Below are 18,800 nucleotides of genomic sequence, written 5' to 3' on the forward strand. Positions count from 1 at the left end.
GGGGAAAGAGCGTTAGTAGAAACGATCACGGCAAGCGAGTACCCTCACTCTTTGAAAAGCAGGGCTGTGAAAGATCTAGACGCGCTTGGGCACAACGTGGGTGTAACTCACCCAAACGAGAAATACCGAGATGGCAGCTAACAGCGGCACCGGCACCATCCCTTTCTCTATTTACCTGTGCAACCTGGGCGCTTTGCTGGAGGGTCTCACATTACTTTTTTAAAGTTCATCAGTAATGTGCAACTGTGTTTAAAAGTTCAGGATTTAATATCAGACTGCAGGTTGGAGGTGCAGTAATAATCTTTCTACAAAGCCAATACATTTACCCATGCTCTTCGTGTACGTAGTAGAGCTATCTCAGAACACTTCAGTTACAGAGCAGTTGAAAAGCTCAGAACTGCTTCATCTGAGATTGGCTACAAAACCATAACTGGGTTATTCTGAAAAAATGAGTCAGGCTTTATGAATAAGTTATGATGTGAAAAGGTAATTAAAGGACCCCTGCTGCATACCTGAGCAGAGCAGACTACTCACTTTGCAAGCATAATTATTTTTTTTTGTCTTCTATGTCCTATTTATTAAGCAGCATTAAAGACCAGTTGTAATAATTTACAGTCCGTTTCCTCATAGGTTTTCTGAGGCATTCATCAGTACAGTATCTGAATGTACTTGTTTCTTTCATACTTCTGTGAAACTGTATTATCCCTTGTTGAGATAGGTAGGTGGACCAACACAAAAAAAAGCATCCACTAATTTTAGATTCCAGCGATGACACATTAGAACCCCATTTTAACTACAACTCTTAAAATTATGTGGAACTTTACTCAAAGCCTGGCTCTCACCAAGTATTCCAGTAGCTTGGTACTCCAACCCCAAGATATTCAGCAGGCTGAGAGCTTACTATTAGTAAACATTGGTAGGCATTGTTTTAAAGGGATTAACCTCATGCTGAACCTCTGTGACAGCTCTAAGGATAAAATCCAGTTTTCCAGAATAGCATTCGGCTGCCTTAATTAAGAGATTCACTTTTGTCTTCTTGCACTTTTTTAATACATTTCCACGCTGCTTGCAAATTCATCAGCACAAATCTTGCAAATAGAAGGATCCTAAGGACAAGAGCCTCAATTCATTCTTATAACAGATTCTGTGCACAGAATGAAGCGGGGTCTGGGGGAAAAAGGCAATCACATGATTGAAGACCATAAGGTAAGGTGCTTGCATAATGGGGCCAACTTAAGGTCCCACCAAGCTCACTGCCCCAATTCCACTTCCTGACCTCAGCATGCCCCTATTATTCCTTCTGCATTTTGATCACCCTTCAGACTTCAGCCTTTGCACGGCACAAACCTCAGCAAAAATGTTAAGGAAAGCAATGAAAGACTGTTTCACTGCTTCTGCCAGCCCACAGTGATCATTACAGAGAACCCGGCTTTGGCCCGATAGCTCTGAGTCAGGCATCACAGTCACCCATTCCGTAGGCAGTGAGGAGGAAGGGAAATGCAATTTACCTGTTTTTCAGTGCTTGGTCCACAGTACCAAAACAGGCAAATTTATCCTTTCAAAAAATTTACATGAGACCACAGTTTGTAGAGATAGTAGTCTGGGCAACAAGATGAGGTTAAAACGGCCATTCCTGATGGCTTATCAAACCAGAGGAAAAAAAACAAAGCAAAAAAAAAAAAGTTTCTATAATGCATACAGTTGAAAGGTTTCCACTTCTGACAAGATCTTGGACATGCATCGGAAAGTCTGCTTATTCCCAAGTTTCAAGTTCTGAACTACTGGAGCATTATGACTGTACAAAGGAAATACCACTATTGGAAATCTTACATATATTTAACATTAAAAAAATGTTTCTGTAGCCTCAGTCTTAGAAAGAATGGCTTAACATTTATTTTAAAACCCACAAAACATCATAGACTGTATTAGATGCTAATGAATAATGTAGTTATGTATCATAACTATGCAAAGCTGTGCATCTTAAGAAAAATATAATTATGCATCTGCAAAAATAATTATTATGTTTGTGCACTGCAAAGAGTAAAACATTATCGGAAATATGTCCTTTCACAAAAAAAGATGCGTTTTTAAATGGATATGGAAATTTAAGGGACTGGGTTTTAAAATATTATCGTAAGCTATTCAGAAAAACGTCTCCATCATAGTGGAAAACATCTTGCAGACATAATGGACAGCACTTAACACAATCTGAATGCTCAAGAGCTTAAAAAGGCAACAAACCAAGACAGCATGGTGAAGTTCAAACTCTCCAAATGTGGCAGGACTCCAATCTGGGCAACAGGAATTGCAGTTTTAAAATCAAGCACAACACAAACATAATATTACTTAGTATTACTTTCTTTCAGGCTGTCTTTAGTGTTCACTTGATTTCAGTCTTCAGAAAGTCATCTCCTGGCTTTAGATCTCTCTGTCTTAGTCATTACAATCACAAAGACAACTGCATAGATTTGTTTGGGGTTCTTTCTTTCCTCATCTGCTATTTTACGGTGCCTAAAGTAGCCTTAGGATTGGTATGGTTTTAGTTTCCCTTCCTTTGGTTGTTTCCATAGTCCTATATGTTCTAGGATGGTCTTTTGTCATTTTTATTAAAGCCAGGTTACAAGACTGTTGGAACAGAGACTTTTCCTTTGGTATGTTGAGAGTACCTACAGTACAATACAGTCTTATTTTACACCTGGATGTCCAGATGCTGTAACATAAAAAAATGCAAGGATAGAAAGCCCACCTTCTTTTCTTTAACTTATATAGCACATTTTCAAGATTTATACCTGAGCTTCTCCAGGAGTAGACACTTCATCTCTTCTACTCTACATGGATTTAAATCAAGGGACTGGGATTTGTCCAACGTTAGCAAACAATTCTCTGACGCAGCCAGAGACACAACTTGGAAATTCTTAGTTTCCTCTTCCTGTCTTATAGTGCTCCTACACCATACTTGCCCAGTTGCCAGGAACTAAGACAGAATGTAAAAATTCTTCAGTTTCTTCAGAATCACTAATGTCATGCAGAGCAAACCCAGCTTTGCCATTAACTACTAACATGGTTCCTTCAGACATTACTGGCTAGCTACAAGGGTCTAGCCAAATCTTACTAAAGATTTAAGAGTATAAGCAGTTGTCATTTGTAATGCGGAAGCCTCACTGCAGTTGTTTTTCAGCTGGGAATTTACTGAACCTGTACTGACAGTGAAAATAACACTTTCAACACTTCGTAAAGATAAGAATCTGGTTATACTCAAATGGATGCTTCTGCTACCCAGAGCTGAAACGTATATTCAGAGTTGCAACAGAATGGGAGATCATGTGTCAGTGGCACAAAGTGACTATTATTTTGACACATAGAATGACAGGTTCCAAAGAGTCCACCCAGTACACCTTATGGACCCTTTGGGAGAGCATGAAAGGATCTTTTTACCAGAAAACCTATATAACTGAACAGCAGATAATATCCTGGAATGGGAACCATGACACAATAGGTACTATTCACTATCTTAGCAAGGAAGTTTTAGTGCCAATGGAACAGTTTTTAAATGCAACTGCAACTGACTACATAGCCAAGTAAGCTTTTTTTTAACTCCTCAAGATGCGATTGCTTTTAATCAATGGCCAAATATGCATATGCAAGCTTGAGCACTCTTGTTTCAACATCCTCTCCTCTCCCTAGATGACGTGCCCACAAAGAAGGCAACAAGATCTGCGAGTAGTCACCAGTCAGAAAAGTATTAAATATTGTCTTAGGAGGCCTACGTATTTTCATAAGTAAGGATTACCTACAAACATTCAAAAGCTTTTACCATTCTCACATACAAACCAACTGTATTTCTTAGTGAGGTGATTTCATGAGATGTTTATTCCCTTTGTTTCACGAAATCACAAGTGCTGGAGGTCACCAGCATCCCATGCTTTTTAAGTTATTCAGCTGTGCTGAGAACAATATTTTTCTGTCAGATCTTCTATTAACTGATTACAGTTGATGATATAATCTATTATAATAGATTAGTCTGTTAGTCTATTATAATAGATTATATGATTATAGAGATTATATACAAACTGTATAATCATATACTGTAGGAAAATAAATATCAAAACTTTCAATGAAATAGTCTAAATATTTTTTCTGCTGTCTCTCTCACTGATATTATCTGTTATTACAGCTTAATGTCTTTCCCAATCTGTATCCAATACTGAGAGTTAAGGTTTATAAACTGTTCTCATACCAAAATAAACCATTAGTTTAATTAGTAAGACAACTCTATAATCAGTAATCTTCCATTAATTTGTTTTGTACTCATCCAACTTTTTAGAAATTGCTGCAAATAGCTTGGAGCCTGCACTGCAAGGAAATGCTGCCTGTTACCATTCAGGGTCTTTGATGCATTAGCTCAACCTGAAGGATGACATGAAGCCCTAAAAAAAGTCATCTGCTGTCTCAATATTTACTTGCTGCCCTGGACCTTTAGTACTGAAATGGATTAGTTAAAATAAAGTTCCTAAATACGATCTTGTTCTGGAGCAATAATGGTGAGAATCCCTTAAACAACATCAAAACCCAAACAAAATGCAACAGAAAAAAATAAGCAACCCTTCTCCTAATTTCTCTGGAAATGACTCCTAGCACCCACCCACTTCCCTGCTCTACACCCACCCCACCACTCCTGACAGTTATTTCGCTTCTTTGTCTTAAAATAAGGAAAAACAGAACCCCATCACAGAGGATATATTTGCACAAACATAAAGCATTACATTCTACAAAGTAACAACATGGGCAAAATTGCATGTTATCCTAATGAGAAAATACGGCAATGCTTAGAGCATCTAGTCTTAGCAGATTAGTGGACCTAGACCACAGAACACAGGCTAGCCCTTGCCACTTTTAAGACGGGAAGGGACTGAAGTCTGCCATTGTATGCTGCCTTGATGGGAGGAAACAACTGCATCTATTCAGAACGTTCAGTATTCTGCTCACTATAGATTGGGGCAAAAAAGGACTGGGTCAAGCAGTGAGTGTGGCCCCAAAGTGTCAAAAAGAAAACTGTATTATTTTCAAGTACTGATATTCATTATGAAAGTTAAAAAAAAACCAAAAAAACAAACAACTAACCAAACCTATTTTATATCTGTATGTTTGATTCAATAAAAAATAAAAAGTTTTTCTTCCACAGTTTATAAAGGCACTTTTGGGGAAGCCCATTTTAGAAACCGAAGAGGAATTCTTGAATTAGCTGGAGCTGTTCGATGTACTACAGGACGATCTCCTCTTGCCTACCTACGTTATGGATGCTACTGTGGTCTCGGAGGAAGAGGATGGCCCATGGACAGAGTAGACTGGTAAGACTATTTATGTGAATAATTAAATGCTGAATGTACGCAGATGACAGAGTAAAAGGACTAAAATATGAATTAGGCATATTTAACATCATTGAGGGAACTGAGTTTAAACACACCTCAGACTGCTGAGAAACTCTGAAGCATTAAAATTTTGTTACTGTAGATGTACACGAGTCCTACTTGCCTCTAACTCACACTCTCATTGCATTAATATTGGATTCACAGTACAGTTGAGTTTCTTCGCTGTTGCTGTTTGGCCAAGAGCTGAAGAACTAGTTTTCCTGGAGAAGCTTTAAAGCTCAAACATTCAAGTTATCTATAAAAGTAAAAAAGATGGCAGCTGAAAAATCTTTTGATTCTACTACTATCCATCCCATTTAATTAGTATTCAAAAGAATACATAGAAATTATGCAAATTCAACTTGCTGAAAAATAACTTCTGAATAGATGGAATTATGAATTGTTACTAAAATAATTCTAAGAACAGACCTTTGTATTTAGTACTAAATCTCAGCATATTGACTACCAACAGTTTAATTTATAATTCAATATTAGCTAATAGGAAGAGGAGTTTCTGGTTACAGTAGTTAAGTAAAGATTTTCTATATTCAAGTTTATCATTATAATGATTTTCCCACCATATGACATCTCAAGTTCTGACTTATCAGACAGATAAATTAAAAAGAGAACAAAAAAACACACATTTAGGGTAGAATATATGGAAAGTTCAAATCTGATTTTTTTTTTTTTTTTTTTGCATGAAGATTCTAGTCATGATTAGACCTAAAACTTTTACAATCTTTGCCTACATATTTCAAGATTTTGGATGTGTAACATGTAATTTAAAGACAATTTCGTAGACTGTAGTCGCCACTTTAATGACTGGGAACACATACAAAAAGAAGGGACTAGTATTACTTATGGTCATCTGTATACCTAAAGATAATGATGGAGACTCTGCAGTTTGCCAGTCTTTCATTGTAGGCCATTTCTTTCCTTTGTTAAAGTCCCACAGTAGTAAGAAGCTGCTTCTTCACAAAACATAGTTAGCTATTTGTGGTTTGGGTTTTAATAGCTACAGAATGTTAAGAACAAGCCAGAAGTGAGTGTACTTACTCTACTGCATTTGAACAGAATCAAGAATTGCACCAGCTGAATGTAGAGACAAACATTCTTTGCAAGTTTGATTTCTTAAAGCTTTGAGCTACATTGTGGGCGGTTTACATTCAGAATTATGCCTGAAAACAAGTTAAGTGAAAATAAATACTTATTCTGAAGTAAGAACATCTGTAATGGAATTATTCAAAGAACAGTTATTGCAATTTAGATTTTTGCCTGCCATTTATAAACTTTCAAATTGAAACAATCATATATGGCTTTCATAATATAAAATCCTTAAGCCTCTATTTTTATTTAAAATGCTTAAAAGAGGACTAAAGTAATTCTAAAAATGTGAACACATGAAGATAAACTGCACAATGCAAAAGTACCTGTGTTTCCTGGTTTATTTACCTTAGTACTGCTACAAAGACTCCCTAGAATTTTTTTTTTTCAAATTTCTATGCATGAAATGGATATATTGAGCTACTTCATGGGCATGTGCTGTTCAACTGTTATGTACCACAGCATCTTTAATGGTGATTCGTGTGGAATTACCACGTAATTTTATAATAAACATGGGAAAAAACAGGAACTGCAAGTGAAGAGCTCCCAGCATTAACTTTTTCTATTGCAGACACAAATTCCTCAGGCAATCTAAACACCATCTAAGCATCCTGCACCTACTGTAGTATGATGGTTTTAGGCTACCAGGAGGAAACTGAATGACTGAATGCAAAGAGCTCATGGATACACCCTTTTCTTCCACTGAGTCAAAAATAAATTTATCTAATTTCAGGTCCTTGTTATCTCCCCTGCTTGCTATTCTGGGCTTGCAATGACTCTACACCAGAAGAGTAATTCTTTTTTTAAGCATTAAAATATACCATTAATGCTCACCTGTACTGCTTGGTTCCACAATGTGATAGAAAGTCTATTAATTCATTGTCCCAATTATAACAAAAACAATTTTGAAATCATCTTTTTGGGCAATTTTCCAGATTTTCTCCCAATACTGAACAAACAGGTTTAGTTAATCATGGCATTAAACAGTACCCATGCCTATTCATCACTGAACATTTCACCTGCTCTCAGCTTTTCCGCCACCATCTAAGGATTTTGCTATAAGATGACATTTATGATAGTGTGCTATGGCCTAACAAATCTTCTTGTCCCTTCCTTGTTAGTAACTGTTACAATAGCATCAATAACTGTCAGAAAAATACATCATTCATTATCTGACAGACTATTCTGGCATTTAATCTTCTTGGAAGGGGCTAGGAGAGAGGCATACCCACAATACAAGTTTATTGTGTTTAAAATTGATAGTGCTTTAAAGATTCCTTGTATTTTCATCTATGAGGAAGTTCAGCTAGATCAATGTGTACCTGACATTTTCCTCATCAATTACATGAAAGAGTAGTAAGTTTTTCCAGGTCATCTATTAAACAATTACGCTGTTTTGATTCCTGAGCAGGTAACTGTACATTCACATGTGCGGACTGTTCTATTATTTCACAGCCTGTAGAAACATGCTGATAAAAACCATCTAGATTATATGACCATAAATCACCACAGTATGAATTAAGGCAAGCCCACTTCTGTTACTCTCAGGTGCTGCTTTAACCATGACTGCTGCTATGGTAAGGCAGAACAAGCAGGTTGTCACCCAAAGGTAGAAAGTTACCACTGGGAATGTGAAGACAATGATCCTGTGTGTGGTGAGTGAACAGTTCTAGTTAGGTTGTTTGTTTGTTTGTTTTGGAGGGGTTTTTTGTGGGTTGGTTTTTTTGTCTGTTTTGGTTTGGTTTTGGTTTGTTTGGTGTTTTGGTTTGTTTTGGGGTTTGTTTTGTTTTTTTACTTCTACTGATTGTCTCATTGACTTAATAGAAAGACAATTTCTTAATTAACTGTAAAATTCTTATTTTACCATCCTTCCTTTTGTGATTTTTTGTCAGGGTAAGCTGTCCCTCCAGAAAGCACAGCTCAGCCAACCAACTGAACGCAGTTTCTTCTTCTTAATCCCCAGCTACTGCTATACATAAGCAAACAAAATTCTGATCTACAAGCTTCTATTAACCTTTCAGAGAACACTACCCCAACCCCCCTCTTTTTACACAGTATTTACATATGCTGGGAAACCCATGTTATGCTACTCCCTGCAGGTTTCCAACTGGAGAGCAACTGCAAACAGAACATGAGAAAATTACAACTGTTTAAAAAGGATCCTTTTTATACTTAGCAGAAAATATTTCACACAATTGATAAGTTTATGATGGACAAGTATTTGACATACTTACCACTGACTGGTTGCACAGCCCACTGCTAGTGGCTGCAATCTATGAATGAATTCACAATTTTAATTTACAATTTCAATCACAGGTAGCAAAATATTTGATGTTTATTTATGGATGTAACATGTCCACAAGCCATAAAACCTTAATTTTAAGATATTTACATAATTAGCATGCAAGTTGCAACATATGGCTGACCGCATCCTGATGAATTTTGTTCAATTGCTCCGAAATATGAACGTAATATACTTGTCATGCTGTAGTATAAAAGGACAAAGAGATCTCAAAAAGCAAACAAAAAATGGTTAACAGGAAAAAGCAGCATTTCTTTTACATTATTTGTTCACAACTCCCAAAGTTTTAGCAAATATTTTCCAAGACGCTTCAAAGACTTCTTGAAACTATAACTTCTCACAAGCCCCCAAAATTTGCAGGGCTTTTTCTTGTTGTTGTTATGTTTTGGGTTTTTTTCTGTTTGTTTTGGAGGGGGTGTGTGTGTTGGGTTTTCTTGTTTTGTGTGTTGTTTGGGGTTTTATTTTTTAAATCAGGTCCTCGGTCAATTACTTTGCATGTAATTTTATTCTACTACCTAGAATGCAAATCAGCTTGAGAATTGATTATTATTTGCACCACAAAAATGCAGACCCTTACAAAAAATTTATGAGTCCGAGTTTCTGACTACCATAGTTTAAAGGCAAAACAGTAGTCAATTCAAAGGAAACACAAAAACCTCTCATTTCATAACTCAATTTAGAATTTGCCTGACCTGAAATAAAAGTTTTTGACACTCCTCTCCTCCTTTTCATTCAACTTCATGCAGAATCTCTACTTGCTCATTTCCTCCTCTGCTCCAGAAGTACTGTCTCCTCTCTCGAACTATATCATTAACTGTCAAGTTACAGTCCACCTATATATTTGGCTGTAAAGGTTCTGCTCCTGTTCCAGTCCAGAAGCTGACAATATTTTTAAAAACTGGACAAGACAGTAGGCATGTCATCAAGAAACAAAACTGAAACAAAATATATATGTCAACACATATACATTAAGAACACTTCCATTTCATATCAGAATTTGAGTTCACTCAAATCTCAAGCAGAGATTCAGCTAAGCTTCCAAAATGTTAAATACTCAGACAAAATAGAATCAAGGAGTCATCAGTTTACAGGCAGTTGCAGGGAGAAAAAAACCACACATTTCTTGGTTGGCACAATAAAACCAAAACATATTGCTATAGAAAACGTTCATGCCAAGAAGAAACGTTCATGCCAAGAAATCTGTTAAGTTACAACACTGCCATTATAAAACAAATATGGCCAGACATGGATTTTATTGTACTTACACACACTTTACCTAACTTCTTACTGAATGCCTTGATAAAAAAAGGTGGGTGATTTAGGCTGAACATGGAATGTCTTTGCATCCCTTATTTCACATGTATAATTTTAATGCTACATCCTCAAGTAGATTAAAGCATATGCAAAATGGAAAATATCTTCCCAAACTCAAATTTCCCTAGAGCAACAGGGCGGGCAGGGAGGGTTACATATCACTTTCTAAAGAGGAAAAAGTTATCAGAGTTCCTTATTAAAGAACATGAAGAGGAACAGTATTTAAGCCTGTATCCAATTACTGTATTTTCACCTGCCAAGATAGTTCCACTGATCATCACTAAACCAAACCACGCTTGTATATTCTCTGTTGCTACAATATCCTGCATGGAGCTCTGTCTAAAGAACATGAAAGAGCAGTACATCTTACTAAAGCTCAGTACAGCTCCCATTGCCCTTGAAAAACAAGAGCCATTTATATGGCAAATATAGAATATGAGGTAGCAATTCTTGGTATTCCATTTGGTATTTTAATTACTTTAGACTAACATCAAACTTACTGTGTTTTCTTTCAGAATCACTAGAAGACAAATGTCAAAAAATGGCATGTGAATGTGACCGTGAAGCTGCCAGATGTTTTTCTAAAGCTCCCTATAATACAAAATACCTTTTGTGGCCAGACTTTATGTGTGGTGAGATTCAGCCTTTGTGTAGGTATTAGACATACAACATCAGTCTTTATGAAAACTCTGGATGTATTTAAATGTAAAATGACTTGGGGTTTTTTTTGTCACAGTAGTGACAACAAATTATTTTCCACTTTCTTGATCCTCCTTCCTGCCATCTCAGCCTCTGCACCCCAGAATGGCCAAAATAAACACTTATCTTCTTATTTACCTTCTACAGTGCACAGACTAAGAGCAAGTTCATTCATTCTATGTAAGCATTTATTGACTAAATAGGAGCTTAAGGAGCAACTGATTTAACATTGTTTGTTTATATTCAGATTCATAACATCATTCACTGTAAACTTTTCATCCCTGCTCCACTGGCTATAAGATACAAATCAAACTTTTCCACTAACATGTACCTTAACATTGGTTAACTTTGAACTGACCAGAAGAAATGCATGAAATGACAGTGTGCGCATAAAGAGCCCTCTCATCTGTATTAAACAGTTATTTGAAGCCTAATTTAACTTTTGCATCTCATTCACATTAAGTAGTACCTGTATTAAAAAAATGCCTAATGTAATTCTTTTTTTCTAGTAGTTACTTTTTACATACAGCTTTCTAAGTTGTTCACTTGATATGGCTTAAGGCTTCCACCTTGAGTTTCCTGTGAGCACAGGGAGAAGTTCAGATTTAAAAATACAAATGCAAACCATCACCAAAACAGATACATGAAAAAAAGTCACAGCCACTGGGACCAACTGCCATTCCCATAAGTGTGTGATCTTGGACAGCATGTGTTTGCAAAGTTCAGAAGTGTATGTACCTCATAAGGACGTAAAGATGGTTTTAGCTAGGGTCACTTCATAGCTTTTTGAAACCTTTTTTGCAAGAGAAATCAGTAACACTAATTGCTGAATAATACACTTTTTCATAACTGCTAATTTTAACAGTTTAAGAAACAGAAGTGTTTTATGTCTACTTTCACCCACCTCAACTTATGTTACGATGCAGGGCTACTGAGCAACTTTGCTTTGTCAAAGCTAATGACAAGTATTTCAATATTGAAAAAAAACCCCACCACTTCTTTAGGAAGGATGAAGATTTCAAAAGAGATCTTTAATCTTCAAAAATATTCATAGGCAAATTTAAAGTTCATATTAAAGATACAAATAAAAAAACCCAAACTAATGTAGAGTGCAAGGGGACAAAGCTCTTGAAAAATCTAACTTTGCTTCAGTCAAAAACCATACATTAACAAATGGCAATCCTGTTTATACAAAGTAACTTTCCAGTCAATATTCGCTCATAGATCTACATACACACATTATATTGCAGTAAGATGTACTTACAGTGTCAGGTCACTTTTGCAAAATAATCCTTTTTAAGAGATAACCCTGAACTTAAGAATTAGCAACAGACTTTGAGAGCATTAAAGAGGCTCTTGATGAAGTCTAACCGATCTGAATAAAAAAAAATTTGCATGACAATAGCCACATTTTCCAAAAGACAAGAAACCTCAAGCAGTCTTTGCCTTCAACAGCATTTTAGAGCAAACTCTACTGTGAGACTGTATTTGACAGTCACAGCTTTACATGTAAAGCAGACTGAAAACACTAAAGTACTTTGAGTATCAAGCCTATCCAGGAAGAGCTTTCCTTTGGCAAACTTAACTTACGGAACACATTCCTGGTATGAAATGCTAAGTTAAAAAAAAACAAAATTAAAAAAAAAAATAAATAAATCAACTGCAGCTGTTCAGAAGACTCTGATTTTAAGGCTTGAAAATAACCAGAATGCTCAAGACAGACTACAGAAGTTTGATTTGATAAAAAAAACAGTGACCTGATTGTTGAGTTTTACCTGGCTAAATCAGGAACATTTTTTTTAATAGAAAATTCCTTTTTAATAATATAGCCCCCATCCTCAGAACTGGAATCAGCTGGTTTAAGAGTAACTTACCTTAAGGCTTTTTGTATGTTTAAGTTAACATACTCCACCACTTTCACTGACACATATATAAAGAAGAAAAGCAAAGCTTATTTCAAATGTCCATTTTTAGAAGCTAAGCAGTTCAAAAGTTCCAATGCCACTCACTGCAGTTGTGTCTCCAGGCGCCTTACTTCTTTAACAACAAGATCAATGTTTATAATTGGGTTAAAGTACAAGGCCCAGTAAAACAAACAATTGCAGACAAACTGAGGAATAAAAGGCCAAAAAATGGCAACAAAAAGACCCTGGGTTGAGACTTTCCAGAAATGTCTCCACATTCTGTGAGGAATAGTCCTGTGAAAAAGGAAAAGGAAACACTTAGAGGAACTTTCCGTTTTGTTTTCAGTCTATTCTAAGACAAGCTAATACGTGCTGCAGCCTCAAATTATTTAGCACTTAGCTACCTGTAAAACATCATTTTGCACTCCACAAAAACTTTATTAAAATACAGTAATACTGTATTTTAATCATGAGGAAGCATCAAGTCAATTTATTCAGACCACAAAGCACAGCAAGTTAAAGTCGTCAAATTCTAGATTTGTCATAGATTATTTCCACCTACTCTGTTCTCTTTTGAACACATTCTGCCCCCTAGCTATTGGCAGAGAAAGTGAAAACCCAGTATACACCAAAACAAGAATTTCTAAAAACTATAAATAAAAGACCACAGCAATTATGAAGTAATATGCATACGCTTGAATTAAGGCCAAAGCAGTAACTGAAAACAGCAATTTTTATCACCTATCAGAAATTATATCAGTGTAACTAGTTTATGGTCCTGAGGACTCATCCTTTACTAACCTATGCTGTAAGCATATCATGACAAAATTATTGTGTATTTAGTTCTCAGCTAACACCACTTACCGTAAAAAGCAATTCTCAAGGTAAGAGTTAATATTTACCCAATGGTTAACAGCATGCTTATTACCGCTACTGCATTTGCTGCATCTGATCAGTAAAACCAGCTGTAAGAAACCCTTTCAAGTACTCACAGAAATAAAGATACTCAAGAGTGAGTACTAGTATATGTGTGGATTCATATTCACATGTTTTTATTAACCTCAGTTGTGGTTACACAGTCATTTCAGTGAACAACTGTGAAATCATAAGACTGTTACTTTCTAGAAGCCATGTACTTCCCACCCTCTTCAACAAGCTCAGTAAAACTTACTTCAATTCTCTTCGTGACCAGAGCCTCCAAAAGGAGAATAACTCCAGAACAGAGAGCAACATGGCATTTACAATTATAAATCTTGATGTCCAGTAGTGCACATCCAGCCAATCCCAAGCAAATTCAGCTATCAACTGGTATGGCAAAAATATATACTTTACAATTAATTCTCTCCACTGTTTCCAAGAAGGATCTTTAAGGTCCTGTAAATTAGGATAAAAAGACTGTTATCAATTTCCTATTAAACCGACAACGGCCAGTATTAACACTTATTTCCACCACTCTTTTCTTGAAAAATTATCTTTTCATACATTGAAAGTAGTAATTTATCTTTACTATACTTCCTGATAGATAAAATTATAACCCAGTAATTTCCTTTAGATTAGAATAAAACATCACAGACAGCAAGGCCTTACAATGCCATTTGTCAAACTACAGGTATTTTGAGTGAACAGCCTTTCTACGGTCATGTGAACTTCAAAGAAATCAGTTACAGAGAGTTAAAGTCTTAAAAGTCTTAAATCAATCATATTAAAGGTGACGTTCACAACACTGGTGATCACATACAATAAAATCAAGAAACCACTTACTTTGTAGGATTAAGTTGTATTGTGAAGAGATGAAATGGTGAATAATTACATCACATCTTTTTATACTGCTAGTCTTAAAATGCCTATAACTAAAGCAAGTAGCATATTTAATGTTTTGAACACCTACTAGCAGTTTTGTGACAGTATCTTCATACTTGTCTTCTTGCGTAGGGCAAATTGTGTGGATGAAAGGTAGGAAAGCTTCTGCGTAATCAAACAAATATAGATATAACATACTTAGTCTTGGAGAACTCTTCAGCGCATACAGAAGAAAGAGTGATTTTCCTGGATTTACTGCCTGAAAGGTATCAAATTACCAAGTTTCAAACAATGAAAAAATAAAATTAAAAGAATATGCCAGTTTTTAGACTTTTCTGATAATCATTTTTCAAAGGATCATTTTTCAAATATAATAGTTTATTAAACTGAGCAGTTTTTACAACGGTAATTCTACTACTGCAACACTCCTGGTTTTAAGATAATTTTCTTTTAAAGTCATTATTTTAAAAACACTTAATATACATGACAGAATTTATATAAAATTTACCTTATATTCCCAAAGGTTCTGTGGTGGTTTAACACCTAAAGTTTTCACATATTCCAGTTCTGCCATAATAGCTTTTCTATGGTTACTGTTCTCTATACTGTAAGGGTCTTTTTTGAAATCCTCCTCTGTCAGTGTTAGAAGGAGCCTATAAAAGCAGAATTCAGAAGGTAAACAGTGCCTCTTTGCCAAAATGATATGACTAACAAATTAGCAATTACATATGGAAACAATAAGCTACTGACAGAAGGTATCACCTTTTGGATTACATTCCATATCAAGTGTTCTGAACCAACTGCATCTCAGAGCCTGGGTTTTAAATATCCTTCTTTTCAAATTTTCTCTTGCCTGCTTTCAGTATGCAAATTTATCAGCTTGTGGGCTATTACTGAGCACAGTTCTTCAGTACTTCACAGATCTAGTCTGGTCTCCTGAAATCAAACCTCAAGTTCTTGGGTGGAATGCAACAATGCATATAAGCGCATGCATATTTTCCCAAGAAAGAAAAGGTGGGAGGGGCGGATAATAACATTAGTAGAATTTTACTTTCAGTATCATTTCAGTTTGCACTGTCAGCATTTTTAAAAGTTCTTAGAAAATTTTCAGTTAGCTTACTCAGTATCTACTACTAAAGTTTTCAACTACAAGTGTTAAAACTTCCCCTGAATTTTATTCTGAAACATAAACAGAATATTCCCACAATCTATGGAATGAAGTATGGTCATTTCACAATATCCGGTGCCTAATGGAAGCTATCCAGTAGTCCAATCAAATTATAGCTGTTCTTGACAATTAGGCCTCTCACCTTCCATTCACTTTCTCCAGTAAAAATATTTCTTTATAATGTGAAGTCCATGGGCCCAGTTGCTCTAGCCAAAGTACCACTTCCTCAGCAGTCCATTTAGCAACAGGCTTGTGGACAAGATGATCTTCTTCAAATTCTCTGCTACTCCAGTGATATCCAAGTAGAACTACCTATAAGTGATTTAGAAAAAAAAAAAAAGAAAAGAAAAAGAAAAAAAGAGAACCCTTACCTGCAAAGCAAATATATTAATGATACAAACATGCATTACGGTGCTTGCTTGACATGTAGAATCTTCCATTTTATGGACCCTAGAATATTCAGATTATTAGAAAGTATCTTGAGGTTTTACCCAATTTGTCTAACTTCTGTTTCCTATATATTGCAATTGTAGTTCCTGAATGCCACCTTATTTACTCCACTCAGCTGAAGTCTCTCCTGTGCTGATGATCTTTTTTTTAAGTGCATCTGTCATAATTTAAGTATATTTGATTGCATGCTTAATGAAGTAAATATGGAAAATCAACCAGATAGAACTTACTGCTACACCAGTTAAAGCTGTCAGAACGCCTGAGAAAAACCCTCCTCCTCGAGGATTAATTCTTCCTGTGTTCGGAACTGTAGGGATCTGGTCGTTCTCATATTTTTGGAAGGTTGCTAAGCTGCGAGCTACATCACTGCTTTGCTGAATATCTTCTTTTCTTTGTTCAATGGCATCAGAAAATAGCTTTTCAATAACATCCCTAATGGGAAAAATATTTGTCATTGTACTATAACCATTGAGGCTTAACATTCAGAAAAGTGACTAATTTTTGGATTTTTGTTTTCCAACCTTTACTAAAGACTGTCATCTTTGAAAGCAAGAAAACATTAGTTATTAATACTCTGTAAAGTTGAACTTAAATCAGTTACTTCCAAACAATATCTTCCTTCGCTTGTAAAGATAGAGGAAGTTAAAATATTGTATTAAAAAAAAAATCCTTATTTCTTATATAAAACTAGAATTCTGTGTGCTACTGGCAATTCTTAATTATTCAAAAATGCTAAGCAAAAGACAACATAAAAGCCTAGCATCAATCTATTTACTAAAATATTATGAACCTAAGATAAAGTATTATTAACAGAAGAACTTGTGGGTAGTTTAAGACAGCAAATTGGTATTCCAGCTTTGTTCTGCAGTAAGATGACATTTTTTTCCTATAGATAATTCCTATTACAGAAATAATTACATACTTATCAAAGATCATTCTAACTTCAACCTGGAATTATTAGGAAACAACCAACTGTATTAAAAGATGCAAGTGTCTCAATACTAAAAAGGGATGCCTTCTCTCCATTCCCCAAAAAATTCAAAAAGGGAACCCTCCCCCCCCCAACCTCAAACAAAGCCAACCAACCCACTCCATAGTTCCATGCAGAAAAATGTGCTTGAACAGTTCAGAACAAGTGCAGACTACGAAAGACTTCAGGCTTTAAACATCTTTGCAACAGTTCAGATTAACAATGAACTACGAAAATCTGCATCAAACACAAGAAACCAGCCAACTAATTTTGGTGGCTTTAGAAATCCAAAAATTGCATAGTACACTTACCTGAGGAGGATGTTGACCTTGGGGAATCCTTCCCATTTTTCTCTGCATTCGGGGCATTCATTCTTCTTGGACGATACCCACCACAAGGCGAGGCAATGTCTACAAAAACTATGCCCGCAGTTCAGGGTGGTGGGATTGACCAGAATGTCGTAACAGCAGTGGCAAAGGAACTCACTAACTGATATCCGCCGACTGATGTCAGGAGTAGCATATGTTTCAACTTCTGCCCTCTCCGTTTCACCTTGTGAAGTCTCATCTTCTTCCATTTTCTTTTATGCCTTATGCAAACAGAAAGCTCTCTTAGATCTTCAAACCAGGTAAGGCATTACTTCTGCAAAGCAACAAGATAAATCTCATTAAGAAAAAAGTTACTACAGAAGTTTAGAATGGCAAGCAGTAAAATTTATCATTGTAATTCTTTTGTCACTTTGATGGTTTTGAACTTTTTAACTAACTCAGCTCTCCCCAAAATGAAACATGGTCTTCTACTTTTTCAACAACATATTCATTGCAAACTACAATCAAAACCAGATTCTAGATGTAAACAGCTGGGCTCAAGCTCCCTGTATTTTCTTTTCCTGTGTTACGTAACACATGAACCAAAAAAACTCACTATGATTCAGATTACTTTTGACAGGATCTTTAGTCAAGGTTTTAGTAAAAGACACCAATCAAAAGAAATATCATTAGAAAATACCATCAGAGAATATAAAAATAAAACACCAGTATCACATAATGATCTAATTTACTCCATCACTACTCTTTCCAAGCATATGGAACGAAACACTACTAAGAAAGGTCAATGCCAGACATTGCTGGGCAATGTTAAAAAAATTGATCCACAAAGTCATATTCTGGATTGATCTGCTTACCACGTCAGCGAGGGACTGAACTCTGTATTAACTTTACTGGTATTTCAGAAAATGCACAAATTAGAAGATCTTAAAGATTGTTCCAGGGTTACCAAAATACAAACCATGATACACTAGAAGCTATGAAAAACAATACAATTTTCTCCTCAGGCACTACCAAACCAACATGCTTACACTCTCCACCATGTGGCTCCTGCTTACTACTAACTTAACGCCTTTTCATCCAGATCAAGCACAAAGAGGTAAGAATACAAGTTGGCAAAGAGTAAAAATTTGTTAAAATACAAGCGGTACAGAAATACAAACCAACAGTGCAACTAGGATCCTCAGACTGCTTACAAACATGTCTTTTCCGAGCAAAGCACAGTTCACTGGCTTTCTAAAGGACAAACCTGAAACATCACTTACAGGAGGAGAAATAAAACCAGGTTTTGCACCTAAGAACATTCTTCTACTTTCCTGGGAGACTCTGCAGCAAATAAGAGGAGGGTCAGAAGT

At 35.8% G+C, this 18,800-nt stretch overlaps 2 protein-coding genes across 2 annotated transcripts; one reads left to right on the top strand and one right to left on the bottom strand.

Moving 5' to 3' along the window:
- Positions 1-5,182: 5,182 nt before the first annotated feature.
- PLA2G10 (phospholipase A2, group X) lies at positions 5,183-10,789 on the top strand (the record flags this gene model as incomplete). The annotated part of the gene is made up of 3 exons (XM_010084496.1): positions 5,183-5,348; positions 8,061-8,167; positions 10,644-10,789. Coding segments are annotated over 3 exons (419 nt in total), but the record flags the coding sequence as incomplete, so codon positions are not given.
- Positions 10,790-12,605: 1,816 nt separating this feature from the next.
- Positions 12,606-17,761, bottom strand: BFAR (bifunctional apoptosis regulator). The gene is made up of 7 exons (XM_010084495.1): positions 17,431-17,761; positions 16,380-16,581; positions 15,842-16,011; positions 15,040-15,184; positions 14,620-14,790; positions 13,903-14,105; positions 12,606-13,025 (listed from the first exon to the last, which is right to left on the bottom strand). The coding sequence occupies exons 1-7, from the start codon at positions 17,694-17,696 to the stop codon at positions 12,833-12,835; spliced, it is 1,350 nt and encodes a 449-aa protein (XP_010082797.1). The 5' UTR covers positions 17,697-17,761; the 3' UTR covers positions 12,606-12,832.
- Between the last annotated feature and the right edge of the window lie 1,039 nt (positions 17,762-18,800).

This window comes from Pterocles gutturalis, unplaced genomic scaffold, assembly GCF_000699245.1.
Source record: "Pterocles gutturalis isolate BGI_N339 unplaced genomic scaffold, ASM69924v1 scaffold52330, whole genome shotgun sequence".
Lineage (NCBI taxonomy): Eukaryota > Metazoa > Chordata > Aves > Pterocliformes > Pteroclidae > Pterocles > Pterocles gutturalis.